At 52.4% G+C, this 23,826-nt stretch overlaps 1 protein-coding gene across 1 annotated transcript in view; it reads left to right on the plus strand.

Annotated features, from left to right (window-relative positions):
• PYGB (glycogen phosphorylase B) overlaps positions 1–23,363 on the plus strand; it is a 40,896-nt gene extending 17,533 nt beyond the window's left edge. Inside the window, exons 6-20 of the mRNA XM_030558256.1 lie at positions 2,258–2,369; positions 3,971–4,053; positions 4,315–4,458; positions 5,343–5,435; positions 7,345–7,491; positions 8,160–8,323; positions 10,079–10,193; positions 11,132–11,233; positions 13,371–13,518; positions 14,151–14,209; positions 15,205–15,346; positions 16,626–16,833; positions 17,624–17,758; positions 19,168–19,234; positions 20,083–23,363. Coding sequence (XP_030414116.1) covers positions 2,258–2,369; positions 3,971–4,053; positions 4,315–4,458; positions 5,343–5,435; positions 7,345–7,491; positions 8,160–8,323; positions 10,079–10,193; positions 11,132–11,233; positions 13,371–13,518; positions 14,151–14,209; positions 15,205–15,346; positions 16,626–16,833; positions 17,624–17,758; positions 19,168–19,234; positions 20,083–20,235 — 1,872 coding nt within the window. The 3' untranslated portion in view covers positions 20,236–23,363. The remainder of the gene's footprint in view (positions 1–2,257; positions 2,370–3,970; positions 4,054–4,314; positions 4,459–5,342; positions 5,436–7,344; positions 7,492–8,159; positions 8,324–10,078; positions 10,194–11,131; positions 11,234–13,370; positions 13,519–14,150; positions 14,210–15,204; positions 15,347–16,625; positions 16,834–17,623; positions 17,759–19,167; positions 19,235–20,082) is intronic.
• The last annotated feature ends 463 nt before the right edge of the window (positions 23,364–23,826 follow it).

The following is a 23,826-nucleotide window of genomic DNA, read 5'->3' on the forward strand; positions in this document are numbered from 1 at the left end:
GGTCACGCGAGGACAGGGAATTGACCTCTCAGCCCAGCACACCAACCACAGCCCATCCTTTCTGTAGCCAAGCCCCCAGAACTCCCTGTTCATGGTCTCTCACGGGTTTCCATAGCAAACTTGCTCAGCTTGTAGGTAAAAGGCTGTTTGTTGTAACTCATCCTGGGCTGTCAGTGTGACCACTCTTTCCATTTGATTGCGAGGCTCGGGAAATTTGGTGCTTTCATTAAAGCCCCAGCTCCTGGAGTCAGCTGGTTCTGCGAGACACCTAGCTTTCATATAAAAAAGCAGTAAGTGTCTTATCCTCATGGGAATGGAGAAAAGCTTGAAAATCTGAATTCTGAAGGCTCAAATACCAGAAGGCGAATAAAGCAGAAGAGCCCCAAGTGTGTTATTTTTACAACCTCATGATGTGTAAGCCAGGCCTGTGGTTATTGGGGGCTTGACTCGTGATGGTTGAGCGCTTGGAGCTGAGTCCCCACCCTCTTGTGCCAGGGGCTGTCATTCACGGCTGGGCCTAGTGGGTTCAGAATGCTCCGGTTCTGCTCCACTAGGGTCAACAAGGCAGAATTTATCCTGCAGCATCTTTCACGCTGGGGATAGCATGGGGGAGAGGGAAAGAAGGCAGCAGAACTCTGAGTCCAGCCAGAGACTTGCAAGCTGAAAGCCGTTGGCAGATCCCAACCCCAGCTTCCCAAGCTGCCATTTCCACAGCGTCACGGTGCAGGGCAGAACAGCACTTTACACGTGTCCCTGGCACAGTCATTTGATGTAAGCAGTTCCTCTTTCTGTATCCTTCCCTGCAGTAAAATTGGAGCTCGGGGGTAACCACCCGATAGTGAGCTCTCTGGGCCCAGGTATCCTGTCCAGACAACAGGGCCCTGCCTCATGCCTCGCGTTCCTAGGCAGCGCTGTAATACAAGCAAACAACAACTCACTACTGCTGCATTACGCTCCGAAGAGCAGATTCACAGCTCTCAGCCGACAGCACATCTCCGTTACGATGGGCTCCCACGTAGAGGCCCCCATCCTGCAGATACTTCCGTGCTGCCATGTGTAGCGCCGTACACTCACCGTATTAAAGCTAAGCATGTGTTAAGTCTGTGCAGGGTCGGGGCCTGCGTTTGGGTGCCCTGCTGCCCTTTGCATCCCTTATTTTGGTTCCTCTCTGATGTGTAGAAGTCACGGTGTCTCACGTGTGTTGCTTGGCAGGTTTTGAGCCAGGCAGATACTGACCTAGCGATGAGCTCTCCTGAGCTTCAGGTGAGAGGAATTGGAGTCAGGGCAATTTGGTGCTGACTGGGGAATCTCTGCTCAGGAAGCCTTCAGATTCCACATGATTTCCCAGCTCCAGCTGAGCTGTTTCTGTGGCTGTAATGGGAACCTTCAGTCTCTCCCTGTGACCGTCTCTTCCTCACCCACTGTGCCAGGGGAAGGGAACTCACGTTTCCCTGGAGTGTTCCTTGGGAGAATGTCCAAGGAGCACAGTGGGATAGACCATTGCAAATCCTCCAACCCTGCAAGCACTTACAAACCTGCTTAACTTTAAGCACAAGCCCAACAGGATTATACTCACATGCTTAGAGGTAAGCATGTACCTATGTCTTTGCAAGATCAAGGCCTAGATGGGTGTAGTTGTGATTGCAAGTTACTGCACTGCAATAGCTCACGTGCGACCCTTACATACAGGCCCTGTGGAATTTAGTCAGTACGTTTCAATAAACATAGTTCTGGGGGACGCATGCGTAGAAACAGAGAACAAAAGCCTTTCTGTAGTGGTGAGTTTTACCCATCTATAGCAGAGATAGACTTGTATATTGAATCTGCAGGATGGTTTGAATGTTAATGGCCACTGAGGTTACATTTATAACACGTGAATGAATAATTAATAGATGTTTTTAAAAAATGGTTAAGCAGTTCTAAAGGTCAGCGATAGCACCTTTTATTGGTGTGCTAGCTATTATCTGTAACACATGCTGCTTGGGTGCTATTGCTACAAGAATTAGAATACGCTGTGTCTAGTCATCACTTACTAACCCTTTATGAACTATTGATAAATGTGCCCATAATATAGAGCGTGACCATTATAGCAACCAATGGATTTTAGTTGGTATGATCTTTAAATAAACCAGGAATTTTATTGCTCTGCTGTTCTTCCCCCCCCCACACACACACGGTTTGGGTTGTTTTCTTGCTCATTTTGCACCCTGAGGACATCCTGTAGCTAATTGGAAGTGATTTTTTTCTCCTCTTACAGGTAGTTCTTGCCATGCCTTATGATACCCCCGTGCCAGGATACAAGAACAACACCGTTAACACAATGAGGCTGTGGTCTGCCAAAGCGCCCAATGACTTCAACCTTCAGGAGTGTAAGTGCTGTCTCTCTGCAGCCTCTGTTCATTGCTTATCTTGGAATCTCGCTGGGGCGGGGAGTCTCTGGGGGGGGCGGGGTGTGTGCGCACAGCACCTGGCAGAGTGGGGCCCGCAGATACAATAACACACACTGTAAATGACACATAACAAACGGGGGTATATTTAAATCAGTCCTCCCACTTTGTTAGGGCAGGGCTAGCGTCTCTGGCCAAAATAGAAATTGTTCTGAGTCTTCAGATGTCAGTTCTGTTGGAGGGCGAGTGTGGCGCAGTGAGGCCAGACGGCCAGGTGTCACACATCCATGCCACAGTCTGTATTTCCCAGCCCGGCCGCAGGCCTGGAGCGCCACTGGGACAGCAGGCGTTTGATGAATGGGCCAGAAGCTGAACTTCCACCTGTGGCTGCTGGAGACCAGCAGTGAGCCTGCCTCAGGCTGCTGCTCTGCTTCTCTCTGGCTTCGTGCTGCTGGAGGTGCTGAGTGAGGAGCGGTGGTGGCAGGGGTGGGGCAGAAAACGAGCTCGGTGCCAGGGTGCTCCTGCCAGACCCTGGAGCCTCAGGAAGTCCTCTGTCCCCTGCTGAGGGACCCTAACTCTCCTCCTGAACAGCACCTGCCTATCACAGCACCCACCCACCTGGCCAAGAGACCCTGCTACTCACCTGCCCCAGGCATTCCAACACCCCCTCCCTACAGCCACCCCCTGACTGCAGCTAGCCCCCATTGACCCAGATACCCCAGTATCCATCCTCTAAACCTGGACAGCTTCTAGCTACCCCTGTTCCCCTCCCCCACCACCCTAGGACACCCTCCCACCTACCCACCCCTGTTCCTGCCCAGCCTCAGAGCTGCCAAGTTCTGTGCCGCTCCACCAGGCCCCTCCCCACCAGGGCTTGGGGCAGGATCTGCTGACTGTAAGCCCAAACCTCTGAGGTTACGCAAAGACTTTGTAAATATATAAATTGACTCTTTCAGTAATTTGCATACTGTGTCATGTGGAGCTGCAGAAAACTTGGCAGGTGTGTGAAGACCGGGCCGTGCACTGGCATGAAACAGGAGTGATGCCTGGGGAATCGGGGCCTGGGGATGCCATTTTAACAGCCTGCTCTAAGCAAGCTTTCCTGCTCCCCCATCTCCCCCACTGCACCTGGTCATCCAGTGCACTTCAGCACTGCTCATTGGCCAGTCCTGGATAAAACAGACCATGCAGAGACCTCCCGAAGCCAGCCCCACATTTCCCTGATTCTGTGAAGTCTCGGCTCTGCCAGAGACGCCCCCTGTGATCTTGGTTAAGTGACATGATCTCTCTGTGCCTCAGTTCCTTAGCTCTAAACTCTCACCCTTCGTCTTGTCTGCTGAGTCTGTAAGTCCTCGGGAGCGGGACTGACACAGTGTTACGTGCAGCGCCTAGCGCCACGGGGCTCTGATCTCAGCTCGAGGGACCTTGGCTCCATGGGCAGTGGGATCAGGTCCTAGCTCCCTGCCTCCTTCCCTACTGTCGGTTGTATGAAGGACATGTGCCAAGGCTTGTGCGTGTTAGGGGGTAAGGTAAATGTGTCGTCCTAACGGCTGTATTGCTCTGTGTGCTGTCTCTCTCCTCAGTTAATGTGGGCGATTATATTGAGGCTGTGTTGGATCGAAACCTGGCAGAAAACATCTCCCGAGTCCTGTATCCGAATGACAATGTGAGTGACCACCTTCCCTACGCCCTTCTCGCCCCTTGGGTGCATTGTGCCTCGCGACCATTCACCTGGGGCCAGAGCAGGAGTAGGCGCCATCTAGGGCCTGCCCCAAAGCCCACTGAAGTCGATCGGGGCCATTCAGCTGATCTCGGAGGCCCCCCAGCCGGTCACACTGCACCTAGGTGGCAGTTAGTCACAGTGTGGTGCGTTGCAGCGGCAGGATGCTAGCAAGAGCCAAGCTGATGCCAGGTCTTGTGTGTCTAGTTCTTCGAAGGGAAGGAGCTGCGGCTGAAGCAGGAATACTTCGTGGTAGCCGCCACCCTGCAGGACATCATTCGCCGTTTCAAGTCTTCCAACTTCGGCTGCCGAGACCCGGTCAGGACATGCTTCGAGACCTTCCCAGACAAGGTGAACCTCTGGCAGAGCCGAGGCAAGTGCTGCCGCCCCAGGATCTGCCGCCATCGCCTCTCTCCATCACATCGCTCTCCAGAGCAGGCACTAGGGACCACATTCCCAAAGATTTAGGTGCTGAAATCCAGACCCTACAGCTGCTTTCAAAATAGTGAACGTTTCTTGTGAAAAATGTGCCCCTTTTTCATTTGAATGTTTGGAAGCACGTATCAGAGGGGTAGCCGTGTTAGTCTAGATCTGTAAAAGCAGCAAAGAGTCCTGTGGCACCTTATAGACTAACAGACGTTTTGGAGCATGAGCTTTCGTGGGTAAATACCCACTTCGCCGGATGCATCATGCTTGCATCCAACGAAGTGGGTATTCACCCACGAAAGCTCACGACCTGATACGTCTGTTAGTCTATAAGGTGCCACAGGACTCTTTGCTGCTTTGGAAGCACATTGGCCAGCTCTGCTAGAGCCATTCATGGGCATCCATCTCTCCCCCGAGGCTTTGTGCATGTCAGGTGGTGATGGCCAGAGATGCTGAACTAGCCCAGTAACTGCCCTGTGGGGTTGTCTGCTCGACAGAGCATTGGTGGGTATAGCTGGGCCGGCAGAGCCTCTAGTGAAGACCTCGAGACCTTGGAGTTCTGCTGGCAGAGCTGCACCGCCTCCTCGTATGTCAACAGAAGAGATGCTTGTTTCAGGATAGTTGTGTCTACCCGGAGCGTTTTGCTGGCATTGTGATGTCGGCTAGCCGGGTGGCGGGGGAGTTCCCACACTCAACGCTGATGTAGCTATGTGGCAAAGGTGTGTAGTGTAGACTGGGTCTGGGACTGCCCTGGAGCACAGGAGCGTGTCCCCGCGAGTGCATCTCACCTGGGAATGTCTCCGCTGCAGGTCGCCATTCAGCTGAACGACACTCACCCAGCACTTTCAATCCCGGAGCTGATGCGGATTCTGGTGGACGTGGAGAAAATGGAGTGGGAGAAGGTGAGTGGAAGGGGGCGGAGCTGAGCCATGCCTGTGTTCAGACCTTGCCTTGCCCACTCTTGCAGGAGGGTGGCCTTGGCAAGACCCAGGAGAGCCTCGTTTAACCCTGACTTTGACCCTCTCCCCAGCCGTGCACCCTCCTCTGTGGGGCCTTTACTCTCCCACTCGAGCCCTCCTGTCTTCACTGCCTCTTGCTTCCTCTCTGCAGCGATGGGGGAGCTGCCCACAGCGGCCAGTGTCCCTCTTGATCGTGTCTTCCCCAAGAGCTTCTTGCTCCGCAGTTTCTCCTGCTGTCTGACCTCCACCTCTCTTTCTGTTCTGCTGGGCCCTTCCACGCCTCCCACAGACTAGCAGGGTTGGAAGGGACCTCAGGAGGTATCTGCTCCAACCCCCTGCTCAAAGCAGGACCAACCCCAACTAAATCATCCCAGCCGGGGCTTTGTCCCGCCCACTCCACTTCCACTGCATTCACTTCTCCCACATCGTCCCCCTCCCTCCCCACAGCTGGGTCCACTTTCTGCCCTGTTCCTCCCCCCTCCCGGGGTCTGTTCTGTAACTGGAGTCCTGGTCACCCTCCTGTTGGGCAGGAAGTGCCCCCTGCCAGCACGCTTTGGCCAGGGCTGATGAGGGGAGACCTCATGGAGAAAAAGCAAAGTGACCTATTAGAAGGGGAGGCTGCTCCGGATAGGCCTGGCAGAGCTTTGGGAGGGCCCAGGGCTAATGAGCTTCAGAGTAAATTCATACAGCTCTTGATTGGAGCGCAGATTTGAACCGGGGGCTCTCACATCCCAGGTGAGGGCCGAGCCATTGGCCTATAGGGTGACTCTGTAAGAGCCTTGGGGTATGTCTACACTGCAGTAAAACGCCCCTGCCCGCCCGTCGCCACTGACCAGGGCTGTAGAATTGCAGTGTAGATGCTCAGGCTGGAGCCTGGGCTCTGAGTTCCTGCTTGCTTGTGAGGTCCCCAGTCCCGGGCTCCACCCTGAGCCAGCCTCTGATCAAGGGCCCGAGGGTGTGCACGTGCACCTGACACACTGTTTTCCTGTCCCATGGCAGGATGAAAACTCAACTCAAAATCTCGAAAATTTTTGTGAACCAAAAATAAACAAACGCAAATTCCAATTGGGCCAACAGAAATGTTTCCTTTCGCTTTTGACCTTTTAAATCTTGGGGTTTTTACTTTTTTTTTTTTTTTTGGTTTTGGTTTTTTTTTGTTTGTTTGTTTTTTTGTGTAACTTAACTAAAAAATGCAAACCATCATGAACTGAAATACACACCTTTCTAGGGTTTGAGACGATTAAAACGGGGTCTTTCGACAGTGTCCAAAGTTTTGTTTCTTAAAAATGTTTGGGACCAGGGATTCATCGGAGCCGACCCCTTCCTGTGAGCAGGGCCGTGAGTCGGCATTTTCTGATGGAAAAACATGTCATTGGCCCCACCAAGCCGGTCGGGGCGCTGAAAGGTCGTTACTGTGCAGCGCTGTTAGAGAGACCGGCAGAATCTGGTGCTGTCAGTTCTGTGTGTGTGAGTGAGAGATTCCCTGTCTCTGGGCAGTGCCACCCCTCTGCTCTGAGATGTTGTCACAGTCTGACAGTTTCAGGCCAGAAGAAACCAGCCATTGAGTTACTCAGACAGCCTGTCGCACCACCTGACAACCGAACTCCGAGCAGGGTGTCACATCCCAAAGCAGACTAGACAGTCGTGTGCCCCGGGCAGGGAACAGGAGGGACCTGGGGGAGGATTCCTTCCCCACCCCACGTATGGCGATCAGTTAGACCCTGAGGACCTGCGGGGGCTCCTAGTCTGACCCATTGTTGAATTTCACCCAGACGCCCCAGTAATGAGCCCAGTGACGTCAGTTAGACTCAAGTGTCTGTCGTTTGATGTGAGCGTGTTTGTCCCACCCCAGGCCTGGGAGGTCACAAAGCGGACCTGCGCCTACACCAACCACACCGTGCTGCCCGAGGCCCTGGAGCGCTGGCCAGTCACCATGTTCGAGAAGCTGCTGCCGCGCCACCTGGAGATCATTTATACCATCAACCAAAGACATCTGGATGTGAGGGGCTCGGGCTCGGGCTCGGGAACAGAAGCTGGCCCCGGCTGAAAGGGACCTCGTCTCATCCAGGTCCCACAGCCCAGGCCTGGCCTGTAGGACGTGGATCTGCTGTTCTCATCGCGCTTCCCATAGATGAGTCTTTGCAGCTCAGAATCAGTGTCGCTGTGAGCTGCCGCTCTCTGCCAGGCAGTGGCTCTGCCGTCTCTCCCTGTGGCTGCCCCGTACTGGGTGGTTCAGGACGCTGTGCTGGGTTCTCAGTGGATAAGTAGCGGTATTTAGCCTCCAGCACTGCCCGCCTGGTCCCTGTCACCATCAGGAAGGGAGGGGCTCATAAAGGCCCCTGTGGGTGCTTGGTGCCTTATCTGCCTTTGAAAATACCCCCTAAAAATTTAAACATGTGGGGTGCACTTGCCCACGAGCAGCCCTAGGGGGCACTGTGACCCCGCTCCTGCTCCAAGGCCCCCCCCCGTTTGCTCCTCACTGGCACTGGGGGAGTGGCAGAGCAGCAGCTCCACCCCTTGCTCGTGGGCTGTACCCTGAGTAGCCCCACCCCAGCAGTGTCAGGAGGGCTTTGACTCCCCCAGCCTGGGGGTGGCCCCAGTGACAGTCTAGCTGCTTGTCTGCATTTTAAGGCTGTGCCACTGACATTTGTGTGTGTGTCCCGGCAGCATGTGGCCGCCCTCTACCCCGGAGACCTAGACCGTCTGCGCAGGATGTCCGTGATTGAGGAAGGGGACTGCAAGAGGATTAATATGGCCCACCTCTGTGTGATCGGCTCCCACGCCGTCAATGGGGTGGCCAGGATTCACTCTGAAATTGTGAAGAATTCCGTGTGAGTGACTCACCCACAGAGCAGCCTCCCGTTCAGAGCTGGCTTTACCAGGGAAAGGCTGTTTTTCCTCACTGCCCAGGCCTGTAAACTTAGCCTGGAAGCTGAGAGTCAAGCTGGTTTCTTTCCTCCTTGCACCAGGAGTAGAGACTCTGCAGGCCATACAAAGCTCTCTGTTACATAAGAACAGCCATACTGGGTCAGACCAAAGGTCCATCCAGCACAGTATCCTGTCTTCTGACAATGGCCAATGCCAGGTGCCCCAGAGGGAGTGAACAGAACAGGGAATCAGCAAGTGATCCACTCCCTGCTGCCCACTCCCAGCCTTTGGCAAACAGAGGCTAGGAACACCATCGCTGTCCCTCCAAGCTAATAGCCACTGATGGACCTATCCTCCATGAACTTATCTAGTTCTTTTTTTAACCCTGTTATAGTCTTGTCCTTCACAACGTCCTCTGGCAAGGAGTTCCACAGGTTGATTGTGTGTTGTGTGAAAAAAATACTTTCTTTTGTTTGTTTTAAACCTGCTGCCTATTGATTTCATTTGGTGACCCCTAGCTCTTGTGTTATGAGGAGTTAATAACACTTCCTTATTTACTGTCTCCACACCAGTCATGATTTTATAGATCTCTATCATATCCCCCCTTAGTCATCTCTTTTCCAAGCTGAAAAGTCCCAATCTTATTTTTCTCCCCTCATACAGAAGCTGTTTCATACCCCTAAGCATTTTTGTTGCCCTTTTTTGTACCTTTTCCAATTCAATATATCTTTTTTAAGATGGGACAACCACATCTGCACACAGTATTCAAGATGTGGGCGTACCATAGATTTATAGAGAGGCAACATGATATTTTCTGTTTTATCCTTTTTCTTAATGATTCTGAACATTCTGTTCACGTTTTTTGACTGCTGCTGCCCACTGAGCAGATGTTTTCAGAGAACTATCCACAGTGACTCCAAGATCTCTCTCTTGAGTGGGAACAGCTAATTTAGACCCCATCATTTAGTATGTATAGTTGGGATTATGTTTTCCAGTGTGCATCACTTTACATTTATCAACATTAAATTTCACCTGCCATTTTGTTGCTGTCACCCAGTTTTGAGAGATCCTTTTGTAGCTCTTCGCAGTCTGCCTGGGATTTAAGTATCTTAAGTAGTTTTGTATCATCTGCAAATTTTTCCACCTCACTGTTTACCCCTTTTTCTATGAATATGTTGAATAGGACTGGGCCCCAGGGGGACACCACTGCTTACCTCTCTCCATTCTGAAGACTGACCAATTATTCTTACCCTTTGTATTCTATTTTTAACCAGTTACCAATCCATGGGAGAACCTTCCCTCTTGTCCCATGGCAGCTTACTTTTCTTAAGAGCCTTTGGTGAGGGCCTTTGTCAAAGGCTTTCTGAAAATCTAAGTGCACCCTTGCAAACCCCTTCCCCACACTTGCTCCTAAAAAGGAAGGGGGCCATGCGCCTACATCATGGTGAGGTAGGGGACCGTAGATCAGGGTCTTGTGCAAGAGAGAGAAGCAGACTTTGGGTAGATTCATTGCCTAGGTTTGGAATCGCAGTTTCAGCAGCTAGGATCACAGGTAATTATCAGATGCAGTTAGGGCCTAGTGCAGTTCCAACTGATGTCAACAGAAAGATTTCAGCTGGAGTTGTAAATAGAGTCAGGAGCATCTGAGGTTACAGTTTTATAAAACTCCGCTGGGAATGGACCTGTTCAGTGTCTCCTCGACTGCCCATGCATTTCAGATTCAAAGATTTCTATGAGCTGGAACCAGAGAAATTCCAGAACAAGACGAACGGCATCACTCCGCGGCGCTGGCTCCTGCTGTGCAACCCAGGACTAGCAGGTGTAATTGCTGAGGTGAGTCACTCCAACGGGAGCTACTTAATCCCGTGTGTGTGTTCACAAAATAGTCTTCAGAGCAGTGTAAACAAATGGGGCCAGATCTTCAGCAGGTGTCAGTCCAGGCAAGTCTAGAGGGGCAGCTGTCTCACTCCTTGAACAACTGACACACACATGCAATGATGGCTGAGCTTTAAAATCAGCCATCAGGAGTTAATCAAAGAACTGCTGACCTTTGGCTCCATCTTCCCATGGGCTGAGAACAGATCAGGAGTTCTCAAACTGGAGGTTTATAATGGTGTTAAATATATAAAATATATTATATAAATATATAAAAAAGTGTTTTTAATTTATAAGGGGGGGTTGCACTCAGAGACTTGCGATGTGAAAGGGGTCACTAGTACAAAAGTTTGAGAACCACTGGAATAGATTGTCGGAACAGCTTCACCGCCCTTGGTGTCATAGACTGTCGTTCCATATATCATCTTAAATGGGGCATGCACTAAAGGAAATATCTACAGCTACTCACACAAACCGGCTCCCACACAGCTTGAGTTCCAGCTTTGTCTCCTTTGTTTACCAGGACCACGCCTTGCCAGGAATTCCATACAGCACACTAAGACATCTAGTGGCTGATAATACACTGCAAATACTCTGTCCATCTGGAATTAATTCCCAGCACATACAGGCTTTCTTTGCTTAGCTGTATGGGAGTGCTGTGTAATTGTGTGATAGATTAAAATGTTTTTGTAGCAATCATTTATTCCCAATACATTTGAACTCTAAAACAATGCATAGCAGTAACCCAACCATGATAATTGGTGCCATATTTTTGCCAAGCCTGGCTTTTTTTTTCTTTCCCAGTCAGGACTGAGGCATTTCTAGCAGGGAAATGACATTATGCAGCAAGTGAGACATCCAGCAAAGGACATTCATCTCCGGTTTTATTTCCTTAGAAAATCGGAGAAGATTTTGTAACGGATCTGAGCCAGCTGAAGAAGTTACTGGATTTTGTCGATGACGAGGTGTTTATCCGAGATGTGGCCAAAGTCAAACAGGTAACGTGGACATCAGGGCAACTAGTTCATAGCCTAGTTCTCAGGCTGAAAATTCTGCTGGGGGCAGATGGGTGCAGCTCCATTGACATCGGTGGTGGTTCACTTGGCAGAGAACTGAGCCCATAGAATCTCGAGATGGAAAAGACCAATTAGCCAGTCTAGCCCATTCCCCTGACAGTGCAGGATTGTCCCATTTTAGTCCAGCTCAGGTTGAAAAGTTGAAATACCAAAACTCATTCCAGAATGAGAAATTCTGAAAAATGTTGATTGGGAAACTTTGAAACACTTTGATTCAGGGCAGCATAGCGTTAACCTGTGCCTGCCGGAGCTGCTTCATTGCCTCGCGGGAGCTGTAGTTTGGGCCGGGCTCCATGGCCACTACATCTCCCATGATGCAATGTGACAGTCAGAACAGACATCTTGGTGCATCATAGGAGATGTAATCTGTCCAGAAGCCTAATCCATTGGGGGAAATGGGCTTTGATGTACTTGAACTACAGTTCCCTTGAGGCACCGCGGTGGCTCGGGTGGACACAGATTAATGCTGAACCAGCAGGAAATGTTTTAATTTGATTTTTCCAAATGGAAAATCAGGACAATTTGGCACAATCTGCCTATTAGAAAATGCTATGTTAGTTTTGCTGCAACCACCATTTCCAGCGAAAAACATCAGTGGAAGAAGATTCCTGACCGACTCTAATATAAGAGACCCGACAGAGTGGACCAGACTAGACAAAGAGATTTGTGCTGGAGGCAACAGGCCGCTTTGGATTTGTCCCCATTTCTAGATGTCTGGCCATGCCCCGTTGGGAGTGAAATGCTCCTCCCATTTCTCTCTCTCTCTCACTTACTTTCTTCTTTCCTTCTCCCGATTCCATAGTTCCATTCTTGCCTCCTCCTACCCCTGCTCATCTGGTCTTCCCCTCTTCTCCCATTCTTCCTCCTTCTCATACTGCCTTTGCTGCTCCTCTGTTTTCCGCTCCCCTCTATGCCCTTTCCTTCCTCCTGCTTGCCTCTTGGCTTCTCTCTTCCTTGCTCAACTTACATCTTCCATCTGGCCCCAGCTTTTTACAGCTGGCTGGGCAGGAACTTGGGAATCGCCAAACTGGAGCAGACCATCTCGCCCACCCCATCCTGTCTTTGACAGTGGCCAGGCGCAGCTTCTCCAGAGGAAGGTGCAAGAAAGCCCGGCAGTTATGGGATAACATGCCCCCAGGGAAAGTTTCCTCCTGACCCTCGTCAGCTGGGTGTTGGTTTGTGCCCTGGAGCATGAAGGTTTATAGCCCTTCCAAAACACTTGGTTTTTTGACCCTTACTTGTTTGACTCTTGTTATCTGTATAAATGATCCATTTCTAATACTGCTAAGCTCAGGGCCTTCATGATACCTTGTGGCAGTGAATTCCACAAGCTAATTGTACATTGTGCGAAGAGGTATTTCAAGTGATCAGTTTGAAATTTGGGCTCTTTCAATTTCAGTGACTGTCCCCTTGTTCTTGCACTGCAGTCCCCAGTCTACCGCGCTGCCCATCCCAGAGGTTCCCTGGAGTGTTGTTTCAAGCTGTGAGGAAGAAGGATTTCCTCATACATTTCCAGACAGGTGCACACAGCATACATTTGCACCCTTGTCAAGCAATCAGTGGCATTAGCTTTGGCTGCAGATGTCTGGTGTGCGGGTAGAAGACACCTGTCCTACGAATCCCCAGGTGGGTGGGAGTTCACCACTCACTCCCCAACCCACGGTGCTGAGCACTCGTGACTGGAGCTGGTCAGCAATTTTTCAACAGAATGTTTTTTATCAGAAGAAGGCGATTCATGAAAACCAAAACTCTTCCTGGAAATGTGTCGGTTTCAATGGAACTTCTGTTGGGAAGGCTCTGCAGGTCCAGGAAGGAATTGTGGGAAAGAGAGAGAGATAGAGAGAAACCCACCCCAGTGTCGCCAGCAGCCCGGTGGTGAGGCTCTCACATGGGAAAACCCAGGTTTGAGGCCTTGCTGTGAATCAGACAGAGCAGGGACTTGGTAAATATTCACCGGGCAGAGAGAGAATCTGCCAGAGGAGCTGTTTTCCAACTGGCTGCACCGTGACAGATGAGCTGTCAGACGGGTACTCAGCTGTCTCCCCATTTTCCTTCCCAGGAGAACAAGCTCAAGTTCTCAGCCTACTTGGAGGAGAAGTACAAAGTGAAAATCAACCCGTCCTCCATGTTCGACGTGCACGTGAAGCGGATTCACGAGTACAAGAGGCAGCTCCTCAACTGTCTGCACGTCATCACCCTCTACAACCGTGAGCTGGGCTCTCACTCTCACCTCTCCGTGCGGCTGCCTGGTTCACTGGCACTCAGGGGCCCTCTGGGCGCAGGATGGAGGACTGTGCCCCCAGGAGCCAGTCCAGTGGCGGGGGGAAGGGGGGAGGGACTGGGTTTGTCTCACAAAGTTCTGCTCCTCTGGCCTTGTTGTTGATCCTTTCCCAAGCAATGTTTGGTTCCTAAATATGTATTTTCAGTGCAGATGGGTTTCCTAACTTCCAAAGACCCACATTACTGTTGGATAACGTGGGGTGTATAACCCCATGGTCATGTTATGCCCCAGAAATACCAGAGCCCAATTTCTGCTCTGGGAGCGGATGGTCAGTGTCAATTCTTGTGTCTTCATGGAAATGCTGATGGTGCTCTGAGGTGGTCATGACTGGAAGGTTTAGCACAGAAGCAGATGCAGATCTGGTGTCTATAGTTTTGTTTACTTAGAATATAAACTCCTTAAGGCAGTGACCACACGTTCCATATTTGTACAGCACCAGGCACGATGGGGTCCTGTTCATGACTGGTGCCTCCAGCCGCTACTGCAGCCAAAGAACATCTTTGTTACTCTGCACCGTCACCCCTGAATTACTCTAATTTTATCCTCTTCATCTTTCAGGCATGAGAAAAGACCCATCAAAGTCCTTTGTGCCAAGGACGGTGATGATTGGAGGAAAGGTGAGGCGTTTCATTAACTCTTCCTTTTCAGCACCGTTTGATATGCTGAATTGGGTGCATATCTCTGCCTTCTGCTGGAGGGAGACTTGGTCAGCACGTGTGTTGCTGGCCGTCTGGCTTCCGCTCGGTAAAGACAGGCTCCGCCCCCCGTTCTTAGCGCTGAGCAGACATTGAGGGAGAGCATGGAGATGAAGGCAGAGGCCTGGCAGAGGGAGCCCAGTGGGGAAGGGATTGGCCTGGGGACAAAGAATCAACGCCTGTGGCCGCCACTGGGGATCTTTGCAGGACTCCAGTGGGCTTTGGATGTTCACTCCACCGTGGCCGCATCCGCATCATCTTACTGCCGTTGAGAGCTCTCTGTGTCCCAGCACTGGCGCCAGAGCTGATGCTTGGTTTGAAAGAGCCTTTCTTCTGTCTCTGCTCAGCTCTGCTCTTGGAGACTGCTGCCAGTCAGTAGTTGTCTTCTCTTTGGGAGCGATTGCAGCGGCCGCTTGTGGTGTCTGCTTCTCTCAGAATACACAGCCCTTGGCATATCGTTTTTAAAACCACATGTAAGCGTTGTGCCCCATGTAAGCCTGCAGGGCCCCGGGCTCTTGAATGAAGGTAAGAATTTTCACTGCCCTGCCCTTGTGAATAGCGTAAGACCTGGGCTCCCAAACTCTATTGGTCTTGCACCACCTTGTTGAAAAACTGTTTGAAGATAACAGATCAAGCTCACTTCCCATGTGCACCTACCATTCCAGGAACCCCACCTAGGCTATTCCCCTTGATAACGTCCGTTTTGATTGGAATCGCCAGAGGGGCTGGAACTCGGGGTGCTGGGGGCTGCCGCATTCCCTGGCTTGAAATGTTCTCCATCATATCCAGGGTTTGGTTCAATGGCTCTCAGCACCCCCACTACGCACGTTGTTCCAGCACCCATGGGGGTCTCTCCTTTTCGCCTCACCGTGCATTTCTTTATTTAACTTTTTCTGTGTCTCCATCTCCCTCTGCAGGCAGCTCCCGGCTACCACATGGCCAAAATGATTATCAAACTGATCACGTCCATCGGGGATGTTGTCAATAATGATCCCTATATAGGAGATAGACTCAAAGTCATCTTCTTGGAGAACTACAGGGTGTCCTTTGCTGAGAAAGGTAAGACAGCAGAGGGGGTGGCCTGCGTGGATGCTGTGAGTTGGCAGTGACTGTGCAGTTGGTAAGGGAAACCATGAGCCACTTTCACTAAGGGCAGTGCTGGCAGTAAGGGGGAGACGGAGAAATACGGAGCAAGGGGAATGCAGGAGCGGACGGGGGTGGGGAGGATCTGGCCAGAGCAGGGCACAGGGATGTGGCTCTCCATTTAAACCTCCCTTTGGAGCTTTCCCAGCATTCCCTGTTCCAGGATTTCAAAGTGTGGGGGGCTCCAGCCATAAGTACCAGGGAAGCTGCACAGGCAGAACGGAGCTCACCACGAGGGTGCAGCCCGTGTAGCTCTTTGTTGTTGGATTCCCATGTGTCTGTTCGTGTTAGCGGGAGGCGAGGTGCCTCCGCATGAGGTGTGAGATCCAGCTGAAAGCAGCCCCGAGGGCGGTATCTGTGTGCTTCCCATCCTGGCCGAACCGGAGCCACATGTCCGAGACCTTGTGAGTTCAAACGGACATGGAGCTCTGGCTGTGCGTTGTCGTGGAAATGTGCCCTGTGTTCCAGGCAGGCTGACCTGTAGGGTGTTTGAATGTCCCGGCCCCCTTAAACCTTGGGCCAGGCAGCCCTGAACCAGGAGCATGTGCCCATGGGTAGCGCCGCTCTGGCGTCTCCTGTTCTGATGCAGCAGGCGCTGGGGTTGCTCAGAGCAGCCGGCTGCCCGTGTCCTCGGTGCCCGGCCATGGATTCACCTTCGGCTCCCCAGCCGCGTTATTTTCCTGTTGCACTTTACCCCAGACTCTTGTGAGGAAGGACCAGGCTGGATCCTGGTTTCCTGGCGCCCATTGGGAAGAGCTCGGCAGAGCTGCTAGCTCCAGGGAGGGGTTGTCAGTGGCGCTTCTGCCAGGGGCGGACACGTCCCTGGGGTGCAGCGCTTCTGGCTGGTGATAGCGGCTCCTGGGAGTGGGGTGAGGATGGGGGCGTGTGCTGAGTGACTGGGAGAGCTTGACTGCAGGTGACGGCCCAGCCCCTCAGCTGCGGCCGGGGAGCTCTGGGTCTGGGCTGCAGAGGCGACTTTGTGCCTCCCTCTGCCAAGTCCTGAGCTTGAGAACCCTGCGTTCTGTCCGTCCCTGGGGCCAGTGGAGCCGCTGGGGACTGAGCAGGCCCCAGGAGCTGCCGTGCCAGCAGCTGGGCGGGGGTGTGTTGGAGTCGCGGTGCTGGCTCCTCTAAGAGCTGGGCCGATGGGTAAAGAACAGAGGCCTGTTAACTGCCTCCTTTCCCCCCCTACCCACAGTGATTCCCGCGGCCGATCTGTCCCAGCAGATCTCCACGGCCGGCACCGAGGCCTCGGGCACGGGGAACATGAAGTTCATGCTGAACGGTGCCCTCACCATCGGGACAATGGACGGGGCCAACGTGGAGATGGTGGAGGAAGCCGGCAAGGAGAATCTGTTCATCTTTGGCATGCAGGTGGAGGACGTGGAGGCGCTGGACAAGCGAGGGTTTGTAGAACAGCGTCGCAGGAGACCCAGGCTGCCCCCTGCCAGAGCATCCTTAGCGCATACCCCATCGCCCCGTGCGTTACCGGGCGAGCTGGACGTGGGCCAGAGCGGGAGCTGGGGGAAGGACGTGAGCTGTTGCGTGTAAAGGGGAGAGTGCAAAGTAGGTGCAACCACGTGCGGGAAGGAGATGGGGTCTGGGTCCGAGTCAGCGTTCAGGAGTGGAGCAGGAATGGCTGCCAGGAACAGCTCTGGCTGGATTCAGAGCCAGGGACTCATGGAACGTCGCTCATGCCCCTGTGTGGCGTTCTGGCCCTGGCAGGGAGGGGGAGGGGCACTGGGGCCTGGTCCCGGGCACTGTCCGTCATGCGTCTGCTGTGTTGCATAACCATGCCAAGGAGCAACTAGCAGAGGTTGCCAGGTGAGACTTCCCCCACCCCCACATAGCGCTGGGGAACGAGCCCCAGTCCTGACCATTCCTGGGAAGCAGCGGTGGCCACCGGGGTACGTGGCTGCAGCGGATCTGAGCTGTAGCACCAGTTTTCACTTTTGATGTGTTGAAAAATCAAACCAACTCCACACGCAGTCCCCTTGTGTCGCGGAGCCCAGCAGATCCGGGCCAGCAGAGAGGCCGGGTCTGCTTAAGTAGCTCTTAAATTCCCACCCTTGCCGGCGGAAGGAAGCCTGGACACGTGAACGGAGACAGGTCCTCAGCCGCTGAACCCTGCTCCAGCAAACTTGAGGATACGCCCCGCACAGAGCCGGCTGCAGCGTGCACATCTCTCCTGTGTAGGTACAATGCTCGGGAATACTACGAGCGCATTCCAGAGCTGAGACAAGCCGTCGACCAGCTCAGCAGCGGCTTCTTCTCGCCTAAAGACCCTGGCTGCTTCCGGGATGTTGTCAATATGTTGATGAACCACGACAGGTAAGAGCCAGTGAACTTGGTCCTTCGTTCCTATCTGGCGTGGAAGCCCCTGTGATCCTGAATGCTCCTCATGGTGGACCTCGTCCATTGAAGCCAATGGGAAGATTCACCATTGGGCTCAATGGCCTTTGGATGAGACCTGAAATACAGAGCTCTGGGACCCTCTGGTGCAATATGCCCCATCCATCTCCATCCTGGGGAGGTGTAGTTGGGTGGCCATGAAAGCTGGAGTCCAGTTAAGGACGTGGGACCAGGTCCAACCTGCCCCTTTGTGAAAGCCCCGGTCCCCTTCCCATGATGGCCCCATTCACGGTGCCGAGTGGGCTGGACTTCATGCTGCTCCGGAGTGATGCCCCCACGCTCCGACCTTTGAATCCCAGCCCAGGGCAGCGGCTGGCCCTTGTACCCAGCGCTAGTGTGCAGCAGCCATGGCCAGCATAACACCGGGCCCAGTGCACGTCGGTTTCATCCACTGGTCCCCTTCTCATGCTGACGCAGGTCGCCTCTTGTTAAGGGCCTGTCCTGGGCGGGGCCTCGCTCACCCCCACCCCAGCGTTCCCTACACCCCAATGACTTCGGGGAAGAAAGAGCCGGCACCGTGAGGCTGGAGAGCAACATGGACTCCAGGCGAAGGAATCCCCCAGCCGAGGCCTTCCTGGCACTTGTAAGCCTGGTGCTGTGGCCCAGGCTGCTTCCCACCTTTGGCCAGGGCCCCACCCTCCTGTGCCTGCGTTACTGCCACCTGGGGGAGGGTAAAACGCCATGAATCTCAAGCCAGTTTCCTTCTCCTCCTTCCAGCCAGGATGGCTTTGAGGGGGAAGGGCTGGTTCCCCCCACCCTGGAAGAGAGCAGGGGGCAGCCCTGGATTCCTAGTGGTTCTCTAAAGGAAAAGCTGCTGATGTGGAGGATCTCTGCCTCTCTGGCCAGCATTTCTGCCCCTGCACCCATGGCACAGCCTTGGGCTTCTCTGAGCCGTGCTGCCCTGGAATCCCTCCCTGCTGCCAGCATGCAGTAACTCGCTCCAGGGGCCCCGCTGGGCCTGCAGCCAAATACCCCCCTTCTCCACCCACGGACCTGGGGCTTCGCCTGGTACTGGCGCTCCCCTGCAGATCGTCTCTGGCCTAACGCCAGGGATTCACCTCTCTGCCACTCCCAAAATGCACAGGGGAAACAAGAGCCAAGAACCAGCAGCAGTTTCCTTCAGTCTGTGATAGCCGCATAGGCTCCTTCAGCAGCTCAGGGCTGTGTCGGCTTCCTGCGTCAGCCCCTAACGCTGGAGAAACCAAGCGGCACATTTCCTGCGCGAAACCTCCGGCAGCACGAATTGTTCACACTGATCCTTTGCATTGATCTGAGCAGCTGCCTGAAGCTTGAGTTCAGCATCTCACTCCCCTCTGCCCTGGTTTCAGATTTAAAGTGTTTGCTGACTACCAGGCCTACATGGAGTGCCAAGGCCGTGTTGACCAGCTGTACAGGGTAAGATAACCCCGTGGTGCAGCCAACGGCTGGATGGTCAAACGCGAAGACTCATCTCCACTCATGGGTTTGCTGGCAAAGCTAAACCGGCATAGCCCTGCTGGCAAACCCTCCTAGGAGAGAGACAGCGTGTGGCAGGCGAGCGCACACTGGTTCAGCAAGTGAAATAAGCCAGCTCAAGTCCTTTTGTGCCAATATAACTACATCCACACTAGGGCTTTTGCTGTCTTAGAAATGTCACCAAAACTTGTACATAAGAACAGCCACACTGGGTCAGACCAAAGGTCCATCCAGCCCAGTATCCTGTCTTCTGACAATGGCCAATGCCAGGTGCCCCAGAGGGATGATCAGAACAGTTAAGTGATCCATCCTGTCACCCATTCCCAACTTCTGGCAAAAAGTCCCAGTAAAAATGTCTAGTGCAGGGCTGTCCTAACCACCGTCTGCTCCAGGTGAAGGGGTGGAGACCCCATCCCTTGGATATTAGCAATCTGTCAGCCAGAAGGCTCGTAAATGTACATGAGAACAGCCCTGCATTGGCCACGCGCTGGATTAGATGGCCTATCAGGCTTTTCCGGTTCTCGGTTCTGTTGCGTAAGGAATCCTGCTGCAGCAAGCAATAGGTATGGTTGTGTTTTCACAAGCAGAGAGTTAAACAGGAGCTGCCTGCCCCACGCTCTGCCCTAGTCCATGCTAGTGAGGGGGGTAGTCTGTACAGGGCTGTTATTCCAACAGGGAGCATAGAGTGACTGGGAGGGGCTGGCCCAGAAGCGCTCACTCTGTTGTAAGTCACACTCCAGAAGCTGTGACCCAGGAGGTTTCATGTTGCCTTTTCGTCTTTGTTACAGAAGCCAAGAGAGTGGACTAAGAAGGTCATCAAGAACATTGCTTCCTCGGGGAAGTTTTCCAGTGACAGGACGATCACCGAGTATGCCAGAGAGATCTGGGGTGTGGAGCCATCAGCTGTAAAGATCCCCCCACCTAATGTCCCCAGGGAATAAGCTAGGCACTAAATGTGTGTCTGGTTGATCCAGGCTTAAGGTGCTTCTGGTTTCCAGCTAGATTTGCACAGATGAACTTACACCAGTTGAGGGTTTGGAATCTATAAACCAGGGCATTCGCCAGGGAGAAGAGGGTGCTTTTAATAAGAGCACAGGGGGAGATGTTGGCCAAAGCCTTGTGTGTGAAAACAAGTAAAGTAAAACAGAAGGAGCAGGAAACCTGCTTAGAACTGAAGCTATTCTGTGTGTTACTCGTTTAGCCACCTTGCATGTCCTGTACCGTGTTGAGTGAGCTAATGGCTGCATAGGCTTCCTGCAGTTACATCCCATGCTAGGCCAAGCACTTAGCGAAAGTCTCGTTTCCCCCTTCCGTAGAAAGGCTGCTCTAGTGTCTGTAGACTGGGTGATCGCTGAACACCCTGCTCACGTGATCTGCCAGCATGGTCTGAGCCTGCCCATACCTCCCACCCTGCCAGTCACTGCTAGGGACCTCACCCAGGTTCTTACACCTTCCAGCCATGGTCAGAGCTGGGACACTGGTTACGTGAAGCGGGAGTGGAGCCAAAACACCTCTTTTTCCCTATTAATGTTTTATGGCTAAAGGTAAATGACTCCACCCTAGTGAGGGGGCTAGTTTTGCTGCATTGGTTGAAGTAGGATTAAACTCCACTATCCAGCCGGCCTGTTTTAATTATCACAAAATTATATTTAAACTGCCAAGCAGGAACCTTGCAGCCAGAGCTGCCCAACTCTGTGTGAGCCCAGCAGGGGCTTTCAGAGCCCACCTGAGCCCTAACCGGCTGGTTGCGTCTGCATCTAGCAGCCCTGGGTGAGCTGGAGGGTGGGATGTGTGAGATTCATGCTGAAAATTGGCAGCTAATGGACTTCAGCCAAGATTGAAACCAGCCTCTTTCCTCACCAAGTGGGGGCCAGGGGTTTTGGGAGTTGCACTAAAGAGGGCACCTAATTTGAATTAAAAAGCAGCTTGCGGACAGCAATTCAATATGGCGGTGCCTCCAAGCACAAGATGGTGCCTTAGGGACCCATAACCTCTCCAAGTGGTGTATGTAGAGCTGTTATGAAGGCATGAGAGATTGTATTAGCCCTCATCTACCATGGGGGAACGCAGAACCGCTCTACCCACTGAGCAGGGAGATGTACAGGACACTGCAAACCTGTGGAAATGCTTCCTATAGAATTTTGGTTTAGTGAGGTCAAGCCCCCTGCAGCTGCCAGTTCACAGCTGAGCCTGGCTTGTGCTTTGTAATGCATCCGAGGCTCATGCTCATGAAAGGGCTCAATGTTTCCTGAAGAAATACTTGTAAACACTGTGCTTGTTTGAGAGCAGGGCGCTGTATTTCTGAAGCATGTGGATCCTGCACATGGCCTTGTGCCATCCACCATGCACAGGGGAAAGAGGAGCCCGTCAGCTTAGAGCTTCCCCCCTGCCCAGGCCAGCCTGAACCCAACACCTGTTTTTATTGTTGGTACAGTTGTGGGCCCTGCAGTCAGGGACAAAGACTAACCATCAGTTTCCCTCTGACAAAGGGCCCTGCATTTACTGTGCTGGCCATGGGCCCTCGCTGGTCACACTGACCCCTTCCTACACAGAACTGCTCCATCCCCTTTTCTACCTGTCAGGCTAAGCTGTCTGTGTGACCTAGCCCCAGAAAGCGCCATCGCCCGCCCTGGGGCATTGGCTACTGACCAGCCCATCAGCTAGCAGGCAAGTCACTACCCCCATAACCCTTCAGTCTGCACACAGAGCTACGGGCCAGGACCATGTAGCCCATGGCAGATGCCCCCAGCGTCTGATGGGGAAAAGGCCTGGAAAGGTACAGACAGGATCTATGGCCAGGGGCCTCCACAGCCCAGGGCAGGAGCCTGGAAGGGCCTGAGCATTAACATCCCAGGGCCCCATAGGGCCTACCAGCCACAGCTAGGCTTAGTCACTGCCCCTATGTGGCTGGAGCTTGAAGCTCCTAGAAGTGGAAGGGACAGATTCCTGCATGGTGTCCCTCGGCCCAGCTCACACAGAGCAAGCCCATCAGCACCGAGTGGTCTGATACGATGATTTCATTATCCTCACCCAGCCTCCCACCTGTGCATTTCCTAAGTGGAGTCAGGCAAAGCACAGACACTAGGAGGCTAAGAGTGAGGATCTTGGCCCAGGAGCTGACAGCCAAATACAGAATTGCTGGGAAATATCATCTGCCACAGCACATTTGAAATGAAGTGGAGTCCTGGCTCACCTGGCTTTGCTGTGTGCATTGATGCGTTAACATCCTTTGCTCATGGGCACAGAGATGTGTAAGAGACTAAGCCTGTCACGTCTCAGCTAGGAAGGGGATATGCTTCCTGTGTACAGAAAAGGTGTGCATGGATATCAAGTACAGCCTTGTTATTTAAATGATCAGAAAGACCAACCCTTAAGTCCACATAACAATTTTTAACCGTCGTGTTGGTGCAGCCGTGTTAGACCCAGGATTGTGGAGAGCGACGGTGAGATAATGACTTTTAATGGATCAACTGCTGTGGGTGAGAGACATGAACTTTTGGGTGACACGGGCTGGAGAAGACCTGAAGAGCTCTGTATAGCATTATCTCACTCACCTTGTGTCTCCCGGATTTTTAAACACTGTCAAATTTCTTGAATACACAACAATACTTCTGCTAAAGAATGTACCGTATATCATCAGCATACAGCTGCTGATCTATATCCTTTGTGTTTTGCATTGATCTGCTTGAGGAGGAGTACTTGCTGGATTGTCCATGTGTTACTGACATTTCATAGGCTGTGTTCCATGAACTGGGATATTTGAACTGTAACAACAGAACACAATTGCTATCTTAGAAATCAACTTGTACTGAGCAGGAAAGTGGAAGGTTTTGAACTTTGAGCAGCCCAGTTGCTTCTGTATCTGCCTCTAACGGGACATGCAAATAGATTTAGTGCATTGTTTCAACATGTTGGCACGAAGTATGGCTATTACTCTGTGTAGTAAATCAGTGTTCCTCACCTGTGCATTGGAAACTGATAAAACAATTGTAATGCCCAGCTGGTTTTTGTTCAAATCCTTGGTCTCTAGTACTGCTAGCCTCACAATAAAATAAACCTCAGAAATTGACTAGGCTCAGCAAATTAAGCCACCCATGATGCTGCTTCCCACCCACCCCCTTTAGCATGGCACCCTGCAGAAGCCATTTCTGGCAATTCACCACATCTCTGGTATGCCAATGACATGATTTAACAAGCTCTGGTGCTAACACAGACTAGTGACAAGCTCAGCAACCCCCAGCAGGCTGGGAATTCAGCAGGGTGTTAATTAAGCCATGCCACTCCTGCAGCAAAGCACCTGCAAGGCAATATGGAAAACAGCTCTGCATGGAGGCTGGCCTCCTTCCTACTGTGTTCTTAGGATATTAAGAATAATGTGCTATAGCAATAGGCAAGAAACATGATAGAAGCTGTTAAAGCTGAAAGTCACTCAGGAGACCAGAGATCCAGATCCACCCCAAGGAATAAGTGTGGTCACAGTGGGTCCCAGGGAGGGGTGGAGACCAAAGCCCCACCAAGCCCAAAAGTTCCCT

Source organism: Gopherus evgoodei, chromosome 3, assembly GCF_007399415.2.
Source record: "Gopherus evgoodei ecotype Sinaloan lineage chromosome 3, rGopEvg1_v1.p, whole genome shotgun sequence".
Taxonomy (NCBI): Eukaryota; Metazoa; Chordata; order Testudines; family Testudinidae; genus Gopherus; species Gopherus evgoodei.